This window comes from Panulirus ornatus, chromosome 2 (assembly GCF_036320965.1).
Source record: "Panulirus ornatus isolate Po-2019 chromosome 2, ASM3632096v1, whole genome shotgun sequence".
Lineage (NCBI taxonomy): Eukaryota > Metazoa > Arthropoda > Malacostraca > Decapoda > Palinuridae > Panulirus > Panulirus ornatus.
The window spans coordinates 26577144-26591536 of record NC_092225.1 but is presented as its reverse complement, the minus strand read 5'-3'; the positions used below and the strand labels follow the sequence as shown (position 1 = coordinate 26591536).

Sequence of the window (14393 nt, the reverse complement as noted above, 5' to 3'; positions counted from 1 at the left end):
TTGCGCCCTTCACTGAAGTTCCCATTTGCTCCCTTGTCCTTACGCACTTTATTTACCTCCTTCCAGAACATCTTTTTATTCTCCCTAAAATTTAATGATACTCTCTCACCCCAACTCTCATTTGCCCTTTTTTTCACCTCTTGCACCTTTCTCTTGACCTCCTGTCTCTTTCTTTTATACATCTCCCACTCAATTGCATTTTTCCCCTGCAAAAATCGTCCAAATGCCTCTCTCTTCTCTTTCACTAATACTCTTACTTCTTCATCCCACCACTCACTACCCTTTCTAATCAACCCACCTCCCACTCTTCTCATGCCACAAGCATCTTTTGCGCAATCCATCACTGATTCCCTAAATACATCCCATTCCTCCCCCACTCCCCTTACTTCCATTGTTCTCACCTTTTTCCATTCTGTACTCAGTCTCTCCTGGTACTTCCTCACACAGGTCTCCTTCTCAAGCTCACTTACTCTCACCACCCTCTTCACCCCAACATTCACTCTTCTTTTCTGAAAACCCATACAAATCTTCACCTTAGCCTCCACAAGATAATGATCAGACATCCCTCCAGTTGCACCTCTCAGCACATTAACATCCAAAAGTCTCTCTTTCACACGCCTGTCAATTAACACGTAATCCAATAACGCTCTCTGGCCATCTCTCCTACTTACATAAGTATACTTATGTATATCTCGCTTTTTAAACCAGGTATTCCCAATCACCAGTCCTTTTTCAGCACATAAATCTACAAGCTCTTCACCATTTCCATTTACAACACTGAACACCCCATGTATACCAATTATTCCCTCAACTGCCACATTACTCACCTTTGCATTCAAATCACCCATCACTATAACCCGGTCTCGTGCATCAAAACCACTAACACACTCATTCAGCTGCTCCCAAAACACTTGCCTCTCTTGATCTTTCTTCTCATGCCCAGGTGCATATATATATATATATATATATATATATATATATATATATATATATATATATATATATATATATATATTTTTTTTTTTTTTTTTTTTCATACTATTCGCCATTTCCCGCATTAGCGAGGTAGCGTTAAGAACAGAGGACTGGGCCTTTGAGGGAATATCCTCATATGGCCCCCTTCTCTGTTCCTTCTTTTGGAAAATTTAAAAAAAAATGAGAGGGGAGGATTTCCAGCCCCCCGCTCCCATATATATATATATATATATATACATATACATATATATATATATATATATATACACACAATATATATATATATATATATATATATATATATATATATATATATATATATTTTTTTTTTTTTTTTTCAAACTATTCACCATTTCCCACGTTAGCGAAGTAGCTTTAAGAACAGAGGACTGGGTATTAGGGGAATATCCTCACCTGGCCCCCTTCTGTGTTCCTTTTTTTTGGAAAATTGAAAAAAAACGAGAGGGAGGGATTTCCAGCCCCCCACTCCCTCCCCTTTTAGTCGCCTTCTACGACACGCAGGGAATACGTGGGAAGTATTCTTTCTCCCCTATATATGTATACATTGAAATGTATAGGTATGTATATGTGCGTGTGTGGACATGTATGTATATACATGTGTATGTGGGTGGGTTGGGCCATTCTTTCGTCTGTTTCCTTGTGCTACCTTGTTAACGTAGGAGACAGCAACAATGTATAATGAGTAAATACAAATAAATATATGTATATATTATCCCTGGTGATGGGGAGAAAGAGTACTTCCCACGTATTTCCTGCGTGTTGTAGAAGGCGACTTAAAGAGGAGGGAGCGGGGGCTGGAAATCCTCCCCTCTCATTTTCAATTTTCCAAAAGAAGGATCAGAGAAGGGAGCAATGTGAAGATATACCCTCAAAGGCTCAGTCTTTTGTTCTTAACGCTGCCTCGCTAACATGGGAAATGGTGAATAGCATGAAAAAAAATAGATTTTTTCCGTACGTATTCACCATTTCCCACAATATCAAGGTAGTGTAAGGAACAGATGACTGAACCTTTGAGGGAAAAATCCTCACTTGGCCTCCTTCTCTGTTCCTTCTTTTGGAACATTAGAACTGGAGGGGAGGATTTCCAACCTCCTGCTACCACCCCTTTTAGTGGCCTTCTACGACATGCAGGGAATATGTGGGCAGTATTCTTTCTTACCTAGCCCCAGGGATAATATATATATAGCGATAATGGGATGGCCTTGATTAGGGCCTCAGCTGCCCATGCCATCTAAGCTGACATAGAAAAAAGAAAATGGTGATCAAATATGAAAAACAAAAGGACACATAGAAGCAGTAGTGAGACTAACCTATGGAGAAATGTTAACAGACAAAGAAGAGATGAAAAAGATATGGAATGAGCCTAGAATGAGACTGTTGAATAGATTCCATGATAAGGTGGCAAATGTGATATTTTGGGATATGGTGGTATGCAGAGTGAGAGAATCCTGATGAATGGTTTTGTGAAAAGAGGAGTTGATGAAAGCCTTGCATGCTGTGAAACAGGTGATAGTGTTGTTGATTGGTTAGTCAGGCCATTCATTTTTTTTTTGTGGGGGGCTCTCTTAAGTGAGGTGCCTGAGGACTGACAGAATGCTTGTAAAGTGTCTTTATATAATGGCAAGAGGGACAGGTGTTCAAAAAAGATAGGCACATGTGTTGATTATGGTATAATTGGTAATATGCATAGGAGAGTGGTGATTGAAAGGATCAGACACACCAATGTGTCCATGATAAATGTATTACAATAGATATGATTTTTACTTTTCTATTTATTTTTAACATTATTGCTAAATAAAGCATTAAAGCACAAAAGAAATATTTTTGGATGTCTTAACTGATAAACATACAAACTGATTTACCATATTGTTTTACTGAGTAGTGAATGTTAATGCAGGAGGAAGATGAGCGAGTTCTGGCAGAGATCCTGTTTCGCCATGAAACAGATAGTAGCATTGAGACATCTGACATTCCTTCGCTAGCCCGGCAGAGAACTATGACGCTAAGTGTTCATGAAGACATGTCTCCTGCTAACAGTGAGGGAGAAAATGCAGCACTGGAACATCCTAATGATGGCACATCACTCCTAAGGCAGAACACTGTCACTCTTAGTAAGACAGAAGATGATGATGAAGCAGTGACAGGATCTGGTCAGAGGGAGGCAAAACAAGCCACCATCACAAGAGGGGAAGAGGAGACTTCATGGCAAGAAAAGAACGACAGTGAAAGAATTAGGAAGTCAATTGATTTAACAGGCTCTGGTGTATGTGCTCAAGAAAGTAAGGTAAGAAACATCTTTGTGGGCTAGCTGTAGTGGTTATGGGCTGATGGCTTGACAAGTGTACAATTGCTCATGTTTTACTAACTCATATTTACATTCATTATTCTGATTACCATGCCTCCTGCAGAAAGTAAAGAGAAATGAGAGATTCCTTTTGTGTACATAGTGTTCATTTGCATTGTCTTGTGGGAATTAACATTGAGTGTAAGTTATTTTATGTAAAATTTAAATCAGTTATATTTGCTGAGGCAAATAGATACAGCTTGATATTCTCATGGCATGTATGTCTCAGCTTCCGTAATTAAATATTTTTGGCTGTGGACTTGTGAATTTTGGATATAGCTGTATTAATTCCAGAATGAATTACAGAATTGATAAGGCTAGCACAGTGTTGCAGATACTGTGTTGAAATTTGATACTTTCATAGCTAATATAATATTATGATATACATTTTGACTTGATATTGACAATAGTAGACTTTAGAATCACACCATATTCTATTTTATATTTATATTATTTTGATGCATGATTTAATGAAACTATTATTTGTAACATGGGTAACATATTTAAAGCTAGTTTTTGGTAATATGGTAAAGAAATGAAAATTATGAAATATACAAAATATTAAAGTTGACTGTAGATAATGAAATGATAACAGTTTAACACCTCTAGTGTGGCATTCCAGATCTTGGGTAACTCCCACTCTTAGGCACATGTGAGGGTTCCAATTCTCACTAAAGTGGGTCCCGTGTCTCTGGAACTCAGGTCTCAATTGTTCAGATCCTATAGCCATGGCATATGTACTTTACCATAGTCCACTGTTTGCTTTGTTTTGAATCTTTGGTGGTCTTGGCCCTTGCTTTTCCTTGCTTCTGATTTTTACCCATTTGATGGCACCCAAAAAGCATCCAAGATGTAGTGATGAGTGAATTGGTGCTAATGGTATGAAAAAGAGGCACAGTAGGCATATGGCTGTACAGAAAGTGGAAATTCAATCGAAACTGGAAAAAGGTGCGATCATCATGGTGTTGGGTCTTCAGCAGTTTATGATATGAAGAAGTAATGTAGAAAGTTGTTGTTCATTGCTGAAAATTATACCAATAATGGCATTTTGGGAAAAGGAACAAGGAATTGTTTTCAATGAGTAAAGTAGATACTTACATTTGTAAAGTTTGAAAGTTATAGTTAATATATTTGTTGGTAGGCAACCACTGACCAGGGAAGTACATTACCAGTACTGCATGGCTGGGTATCGGAAGTGTTAGTGACAGTTACGTATTGAGCCAGTACTCAGTGGCTGTTAAGTTATACTCCTCTGACCCAGACCCATATTTCCTCTGTCTAATTATCACATATGGACTATACCTGAAACAGCTTACCAACTGTATACTACACTCTTTCATAATGTAAGTAAGACTCTTTCACTCAGCAGCTGCTGTCATTTCATAGGTAAATCAGACAAAATTCAATTATTCTTATTGAGAATGCTGGTAAAGAAGAAATGAGGTAGGAAGTGGTGAGTGGGATTGGGGTGGAATAAACTGATAAAGCCTTCCAAACTGAGTTTATCCATTTCAGTATGTGATACTTATGTCTGGTGTATTTGTCCATTATATTACATATTTTAATGTTTTCAAGGTAGGTAGATCTCACTTTCATGACACATTAAGAATGTGAAAACTTAGTGTTCCTTATGAGGTGACCATTAGTAGCTGGAAGGAAGAAGAATCTGATGTTATTTTGCTATGACATCTGAAGAAAAGGCTTTGTGACTGAAAAACTTACAATAGACTTAATTACTTCAATATTAAGTGAAAAGAGCATAAAGAAGAATATGAATTTTTTGTAAATCTTGCTGTTGCAGAAACTTAGTGTTGTTTTACAATTTTGTACACTAATACTCAGATATCACTATCGCTTTGTTGCTCTGGAGCCATCATTTCGTGTAGACCCTCTGTACTGAGGTAACAGGGATAAAGGTGAATATCCAAATTATAGAGGCATGTATAAGTTTGTTGAGTGTACCCAGAACGTTGTATGGGGAAGTGGTGATTGAGAAGTTGATGTCATGCATAGAGCATCAAACTTAGAAGGAAGAAAGTGGTTTCAGTAGTGGTAGAGGATGTTTGGATCAGCAATTTACTTTGAAGTATGTATGTGAGAAATGCATAAAAAACAGAGGGACGTAGGCAATTAAAGATCTGGAGAAAGCATAGGATAGGGTCATTAGAGATGCTTTGTGGAAGGTTTGTAGAAAGTGTTACCAGTATATAGTGTGGGAAGAAAGCTATTAAAAGCAGTGAAGAGTTTGTACCAGGGGAGTAAGGCATGTGTGCAAGTAGGTAGAAAGGAGGGCAAGTGGATCCAGGTGAAGGTGGGTCTGCAACAGGGATGTGTGCTGTCACGTTGGCTGTATAATTTATTTATGGATGGGTTAGTGAGGAATGTGAATGCAAGGATTTTTGAGAGAGGAACAGAGATGCAGTCTATATATATCCCTGGGGATAGGGGAGAAAGAATACTTCCCAAGTATTCCCTGCATGTTGTAGAAGGCGACTAAAAGGGGAGGGAGTGGGAGTCTGGAAATCCTCCCCTCTCATTTTTTAATTCTTATATATATATATATATATATATATATATATATATATATATATATATATATATATATATATATATATATATATATTGGAATGGATCACAGTTTTGCGTGTGATCAAGTATATTCCTATGAGTCCATGGGGAAAATGAAACACGTGTTTCATTTTCCCCGTGGACTCATAGGAATATACATTTTTGCTTTGTCGCTGTCTCCCGCATTAGTGAGGTAGCGCAAGGAAACAGACGAAAGAATGGCCCAACCCACCCACATACACATGTATATACATACACGTCCACACACGCAAACATACATACCTATACATCTCAACGTATACATATATATACACACTCAGACATATACATATATACACATGTACATAATTCATACTGTCTGCCTTTATTCACTCCCATCGCCACCCTGCCATACATGTATATAAATATATATACATATATGTATATAGGTATGTGAGTGGTTCGGCCATTTTTCGTCTGTTTTCTGGCACTACCTCGCTGACACGGGAAACAGCAGTTAAGTATAATAAATAAAATGAATTTGTAAATAAATGAATAATGAAATGAATAAATGATGTATATATGTATCATATTTTAAGGAAGTATTGAATTGGTAAATGTAAGAATGTTTTTCCTCAAGATATTGGATTTCATCCATTTTTTTGAAAGGTGGCAATCCCTTTAGTAGTGGATCAATAATTAGGATGATTTTTAGATTGAGCGTTACTATGATTTTTTCATTCTTGTGGTGATTATAGCCCTTGTTCAGCATCAGAATAAGTTAATACTGTAGTTTCATCCAAGGTGGAGCTTGGATCATCTACTTTCTACCATATGCAGAAAATTAATACTTGAAAACAATGGTCTTTGCATGCAGCTGGTTGACTCTCAAGAAGTGGTTGTGAGTCTCCTCAGAGCCCACATACACCGATCACAGGCCTTGCTAATGATCTGGAGTCATCTGGAGAATAGGGTATCATTTTACTTGCTTGCTCTGCTTTTAGCTTTTAAAAGACAGTAAACAGGCAAAAATAGAAATAGCAATTGGTTTAAGATTATATTAATCAGATGTATTGTTTAACTTTGGTTCAGCAGAATTGCTCTTTTTGAAGAATTTTTGGATACTGATTGGGTTTGCTCCCTTTTTGGTTAGCCATCATGTGAATTGTTTGTCTGATCAAAACTTATCAGGAGATATTTGGAATTTTAATTTCAAAACTTATCAGGAGATATTTGGAATTTTAATTTCACTACTGATGTAAATTTTCACGTTCTTCTCTTGTCCTGCCACAGAAGAGTAACTTGGAGAATGTGTGCTCTCTTCTTGAGGCACATTTAGTTCGAAGTATTAAGGTCTGCACGATTCATGCTGGGGAACCTCTGATGGTACTTTCATCCTGCAGCAGTTAGCCCATCTGCTTTATTCGAATTCCTTTTAAGCTTTCAGTAATAGATTTAATCCATGGATGCTAAAGATAATACAGCATTAGGCTTATTTAGAATTTCATGAGAAATCTCTTATTATGCTTTGGCTAAATATCTCAACAAAATCCACTGCCCATTCATTGGCTGATCATCATAGTATTTAACGGTTTAACAAAATTTTCATGTAATGTAACAGCTTATCATTTACAAGGATGACCCAGGTAAAATCTTGCATGAGGCAGCTGTGTCATAAGATTTATTCAGTTAAACCCAGTTCATGAGGATCATGGTTCCTCCAGAATTTATGTGAAATTTTAGTGATCATGCTCACTATCCTCCCTGACGTGATAAGAGAGGAAGCCTTGTGGTAATCTTTTGTTACATTTGTCATAAATATAAGAGACAATCTGGATATTGAAAAGTAGTGTAATTGTTCCAACACATTTGAATATGTATTTTTTCAATATGATTTCTAAAACTCTTAGCACTGTGGGGCACAGAACACTTTGCTGTTAACATCACTAGAGCTAAGTTGACTTTTAGGCGTTGGTTAGAGTTATCAAAATTTATTGATATGCTAAGAGTTTTATCATACTTCAAAGGTTCCCATATCAGTCACTACTAACTTGCCCATGTAATGGATGTGATGGAAACTAAGCTTGCTCCCTTAAGCATTCTGATCTTTAGAATGAATTTAATGTATTTGCCAGTTTATGACTTTTCATCACCGTGTTTGATTTAATTCAGTTGCTCATATAAATTTTTAACGTTAGAATGACGTCTACCCTATATATAATTGTCAATTTTACCATAAGTAAACATTTGATACTTACTCTTAGTCATACATAAACATGACAGTAGCATGCTAAATGTCACCTGAAATCAAGATTTTCCTGTATTGAGCTGCAGATGATCTTTGAAGTACAATATGAAGAGGGTTTGCCAATGGAAGTTATCATGAGAGATTTTTGCAGTTATCAACAGAATCTTAGATATTTATTTTATATTATGTACTCTTCTTTATATTGATATCAGCCCTAAATTACATATTCATTGAACAGTCTTTCTAACAGCAAGAATTTCTTATGTTGAGAAGCTTTAGAAAAAGAAAATTCTTACAGCAAATGCATGATTTTCATAGCATGTCTGTAGCTGACCAGGTGTACAGCCTTTAGTTTTTGTCTGTCTCCTTTATGTTTTTTGTGAAGTCCAGGTTATAAAGGCATCCATAAAGTATGATTTCTGCATGGCTAAGAACATTTCCATACATGAACCCCACTGAAGCTGGCTTGTAACTAATGAAGGGTGTAGCAATCTCCGTCAAGGGATGGAGTGTAACTGTGTTGGTGTGCCTCCCACAAAGTGAATGATTTTTCTAAAAATTATTCTTGTGCCATTAGGACTGCACAGGTAGTGGAAATAGATGTAAACATACTTCTAATGTGCATCATAAATTTTTTTATCACAAATTATCTACATACATGGCAGCAACTGGTGAAACAGCGAAAAATATTTCAGTTGTGATTTAGCCAAATGTCTTTACTACGTTTGATATTCCTGGAGATGGGGAGAAAAAAATATTACCTATGTGCTTCTTGTGTGCCTGAGAAGGTAACTATAAGGGATAGGAGTTTTGGGGGAGGTCTGGAAATCACCACTCTTGTATTCCTTTCCAAAAGAATACACAGGAAGGAGCCAAGTGAGAATTTTTCTTTTAAGACTGTTATTTTTTCTTGACATTACACTGCTTGCACAGGAAATAACATTTTACTTTATTATATTCTTTGATGCAAAAGTCATCCATCACTTGGGGATGATTTATTCCAACCACTGGTAATCCACATAGCCCTCCTAACATACTTGAAAGTGAATTGATTTTCCTTTGCTCCAATACGTCTGCCTGCTGGCATTTTTCTCCCAGTTTCTAATAGTAAAATGCTACTTTAAGCGTCCTTTCTTCGTAATTATTCTCTTCAGATGTCCTTAACTTTGCTCATTATCATAACTTTTAGGATCTTTCTATGTCCTTCATGTCATACTCAAATATGAATATTTACAGTTGGCTGCAGGTACTGGCAGTGTCAGCAATATTGCAAAAGATATGCACATTTTAGGATCGAATTCTCCATGCTGAATTTCATGTAGTTTGGAGAGAACTTCCACTGGATTCATGTATTTTGTTACTAGTTTCTGTTTATTTTCAACCAAAGGAGATCTTTGTTTCACATAAGAAGTACATGCCAGGAGATCACCCTCCTCCGAGTTGTATATTTCATTAATCGTGTTCTAGCAAATTCGGAAGACTGCAGATTCCTGAATTCCAGAATATGTACATCCATATGTTATGATACATTTGATTCACACAACTACAATGAAGTGAAAAATAGTATAAGGGTTTATAACCAGTTCTTTAACTTTTGTCCAGTGCATGAAGACTACTCTAAGAACAGTGCTACCTGACCTTCCTTGCAATAACTTACCCATGCATGGAGAAAGTAGTGAGAGAGTTCACCCTACAAGAGCAAATCTGGGATTGGTTCTTTTTAAACATATAAGTACAGAGAACATCTGAATGTTGATTATCTTGTAAGTTTGTCTTGTGTTTTCTGTAAATGAAGTTAAATTAATTGGCTTCGAATATAAGTATAATACTTGTATTTTGTAGAAGTAGGTTTTCTCTACATGGGAGCACAGTGGGTGTTTTTGAGTTTAATTGGCTATCACTCAGAGTAGAAACCCTGTAAACCTGACTATAAAATTCTTGATCTTTGTTGCTTTTCATAGTTTGGACCTAGTTAGATCAAGCTAAGTTTATGATATGAAGATAATCATATTTTTGCAAAAATTATGAGAGTTGACAAGTAATTTTGTGTCATGAATGGGTAACCCAAGCGTTAAGTTTATCTAATGCTGGAACTGTGACTGACATCCTCCCCCTTCATTACAAAGACTCTGTTCATTACAAAGACTCTGTTTTGTATTTTTCCCTCAATAATATAAACACTTACATTTTCATTTTGCTCTTCAAGTTCATTTTTCTCTTGAGACAAAAGTCTCCATTCATGGCCTCATCTACACAGACAAAATGGTTCCATTGCACCCAGTCACAAATAATTTTTCATTATCTGTATATGAAGTATCTCTATCCTGCTTGTTTTCATTCCTTCATGGTCTACTTATTCTCCTATTTACCTTCAACTATACCATGTATTCTTTTAACCAGCTTATAACATATTCTATGTGACCATTTGTTCGTACGAGTGTTTCATCCAGGTGCCTTTCTTATGATTGCTTTTAACAAAATTCTTTATTTTACTTACTTGCTTAATTTCACTTTTGCCATGTAAATTGGTCTGATACATAGTTTATGAAGTTCAGGTTGAGTTAAAGTAATGAGGATGGGCCACACTGAAAGAAGGCCTCAATATGATTATCATCTAGCAGGAATCTGTGTGTGAGGGATATTTGAGTCATTATCAGGCCTTACATGTCACCAGAGTACCAGTTTAGGAGAATAGTTAAGGAGACCAACTGTCTACTAAGAAATACTAGAATTGCTTTCAAGTTCGTAAGTAAGGACATATCTAGTATGTTGTTCATATATTATATCCTTACTGTTGTCTTTATAACAAAAAGTGATGGTATGCATGACATATTCACATTTATTCTATCTTTTGACTTTCCTATAGAAATTTCCTTTAGGCATATTAATCCATCAAGATATTTTATTTTTCTATCTGTTTTCCAGCCAGCATGTTGCTGGAAGAAGTGGAATGTGGGGAGAGAGCCTTTGATTTGCTATCCTTTACTTCTATTGCTTTTAAGGGGACTACATTTTTCCAGAAGTGTTAAGGCCAGACCACCTTGTTTGGACCTTGGGTCTGTATGGTCTTTTTATCCATGTGTCTACATAAGGCTGAAACTAGAATATACTTTTCATGTTTGGTCACCACGCATAAGTGAAAGTGTCTAGAGGAGACCTATAAAGATGGTACTGGAAGTAAAATATCTGATATACAGAGAAAAGCCAAAGGCCTTAAATTTTCCCACCTTAGAAGAGAAAAAAATGAGGGGTGACTTGATCACAACCCCTTCAGTTTTTAACAGATTGATAATTTAGTTAGGGAACACTTCAATAAGAAATGTAGGGATTAAACAACTAGAAGCCATAACATGAAATTGAGCAAGAAACTTAGGAAACAGGATGTGAAGAAATACTTTCATAATAAAAGAGTGGTAGATGAATAGAACAAAATGAATGAAAACGTGGTAAATACAGACAGCACCCAGAAATGTAAAAGGTTGTACAATAGCAGAGAGTGTTCAGTACATGGGGCCCCATAAGTGTAAAACTCCCTCCTTGAGCAAATAACATGTTACTCAATCAATAAGAATACTTTCCTCATATTCCCTGCATGTCATAAAAGATAACTAAAAGGGGAGGGAGCAGGGGGCTGGAAATCCTTCCCTCCTATTTTTGATTTTCCAAAAAAGGGAACAGAGAAGAGGGCCAAGTGGGGATATTCCCTCTAAGGCTCAGTTCTCTGTTCTGAATGCTACCTCACTAATGCGGGAAATGGCGAATATGCATGAAAAAAATTATATATATATATATATATATATATATATATATATATATATATATATATATATATATATATATATATATATATATATATATATATATATAGTTTGACAAAGAGAATATACTGTATGTGCCAGAAGTGGAGGGAACAAGATTTTCAGTTATTGGGATCTGAACATGCAGGAGGATGAAAGGGACGCACAGGATAGAGTATATTGGAATGATGTGGTATACATGGGTTGGCGTGCTGTCAGTGGACTGAATCAGGGCATGTATAGCAGTTGGGGACTGAACATGCTGGACACGCAAAGGATAGAGTGAATTGGATTGATGTGGTATACTGAGTGTTGTTTGTTTTAATCTTCAGTTTGGTAGGTACCCTCTTAGTGTAAAATGTTAGACATAGTCTTTATGCCTTGATTCAATCCACTGACAGCACGTCAACCCCTGTATACCACATCGCTCCAATTCACTCTATTCCTTGCCCTCCTTTCACCCTCCTGCATGTTCAGGCCCCGATCACACAAAATCTTTTTCACTCCATCTTTCCACCTCCAATTTGGTCTCCCTCTTCTCCTCGTTCCCTCCACCTCCGACACATATATCCTCTTGGTCAATCTTTCCTCACTCATTCTCTCCATGTGCCCAAACCATTTCAAAACACCCTCTTCTGCTCTCTCAACCACGCTCTTTTTATTTCCACACATCTCTCTTACCCTTACGTTACTTACTCGATCAAACCACCTCACACCACACATTGTCCTCAAACATCTCATTTCCAGCACATCCATCCTCCTGCGCACAACTCTATCCATAGCCCACGCCTCGCAACCATACAACATTGTTGGAACCACCATTCCCTCAAACATACCCATTTTTGCTTTCCGAGATAATGTTCTCGACTTCCACACATTTTTCAAGGCTCCCACTTTAGAAATACTCCACAATATATTTCAAATGTTTTAAAATCTTCCTTACCACCCAACTCCCCTTCATCATGCACTTTATATCATTTCTGTCCTCATTGTCCAAACTCTTCAAAAAAACTAATCGACACTAGAATTAAGCAAAAAAAATATCCCACCTTCATCTGCACAACATGGCTTTAGACCCAACCCGCTTCCAGCCCAGTGATCCAGGATCTTAATCATCCTCCCATATAGTAAAGTTTCAAAAGAGTTTTGGCAGTCCAATCACAGCCAGTCAACCCAGCCTTTCCTTTTGTCCAGGATTGAGCTCTCTATGGTAGAGCTCTAAGAGTTTAGTTACACATGACCTCCTTTCCCCAAAACCTTGCTCTGTCTCACTTAAGAAATTTCTCCTCCATGTGCAAATGTATGTATGTATATTCCATGTAAGCATAATTCCTGTAATGCATGTAAATTCTTTTTGATTGATTACATTATTTCAGGACTGATTTGCAGAATTGTCCTTTGGCATTGTTACAGCAGAAATTTTTCATAAAAAAAAGCTTTGTTTTTGTTTAGAGATTATGGTTGGCCTTTGAAAAGTCCTGCATGTTTTAATCTTCAGTTTGGTAGCCACACATTTAGTGGAAAATATTACACATAGTCCTTGCAGATACTTCAAATATATCATGATGTATATACATTCAAGTTTGTATGCATTTTGAAAAACTGGGAAGTTATTACAATTGAATTATAGTGAAAGAAATATTAAGACATACAGTTTAAAAAGTTTAAAATTTCCTTAATGATGCCTGAACATATGATGTGCACACAGGTAGTCTTAAGGATTTTTTTGTCTTGTACAATAATATATTGCCTTCTTGTAAGTATGATGTCATGCTTGATATGATGTTTGAGATGACATTTTCCTCTTTTTCTCTCTCCAGATCACAGGAAACTTGGAGTTGTTACAGTCACTGTTGTCATCACACCTCTTCCGTCAGCAGGAAGTCAGTGAGCTTTTAAGTCGAGAACCATTATTGGTTGGTGAAGGACAGGTAAGGTATACATCATTTACAAAGAATACATACATTAATCCTTTAATCTTGCCAGCGGCAATGTTGTAGGTTATTCTGTAAGTAAATACTACATGGTTTCTCGTGCTTCCCGGTACAAAAAGATATTCTCATGACAACATGGGTTAATATAAAGATAGAATGGCCTGAATTATGTACCCTTCTTGGGAACTGTGGATTATATTTCATGCCAAAACAGCTTGGGTTTATCTTAACCTAAGATAAACTAAGATGCATAGACCATTTAGGGAGGGAATTTTTATAATTGTACTGGGACTTGTCCAGTAAGAATAATAATCTGAAACCAGTTCAGTGTCAGTAATTCAAAATGAAAATCAGCCTTGAGATATTATTATTGTTATGCTGTAGGATTCTATTCTTTATTTTTTCTTTCTGTCCCTAATGTTGATGGTGTATCATAGTAATACGATTTGGGTACTGCTATATGTGACTCTGTGCCAGTTATATTCCCATTATCATCTTTTCCACTTAACATGCACCAGAATGGAGAC

The 14393-nt window shown here is 36.6% G+C and overlaps 1 protein-coding gene across 6 annotated transcripts in view; it reads left to right on the top strand.

Moving 5' to 3' along the window:
• Positions 1-14393, top strand: part of LOC139754717 (uncharacterized) — a 59710-nt gene that overhangs the window by 40674 nt on the left and 4643 nt on the right. For all 6 annotated transcript variants that reach the window (XM_071672340.1, XM_071672329.1, XM_071672298.1 and 3 more), the window contains 2 exons: positions 2894-3280; positions 13753-13863. In XM_071672340.1, the coding sequence (XP_071528441.1) occupies positions 2894-3280; positions 13753-13863 (498 nt within the window). The remainder of the gene's footprint in view (positions 1-2893; positions 3281-13752; positions 13864-14393) is intronic.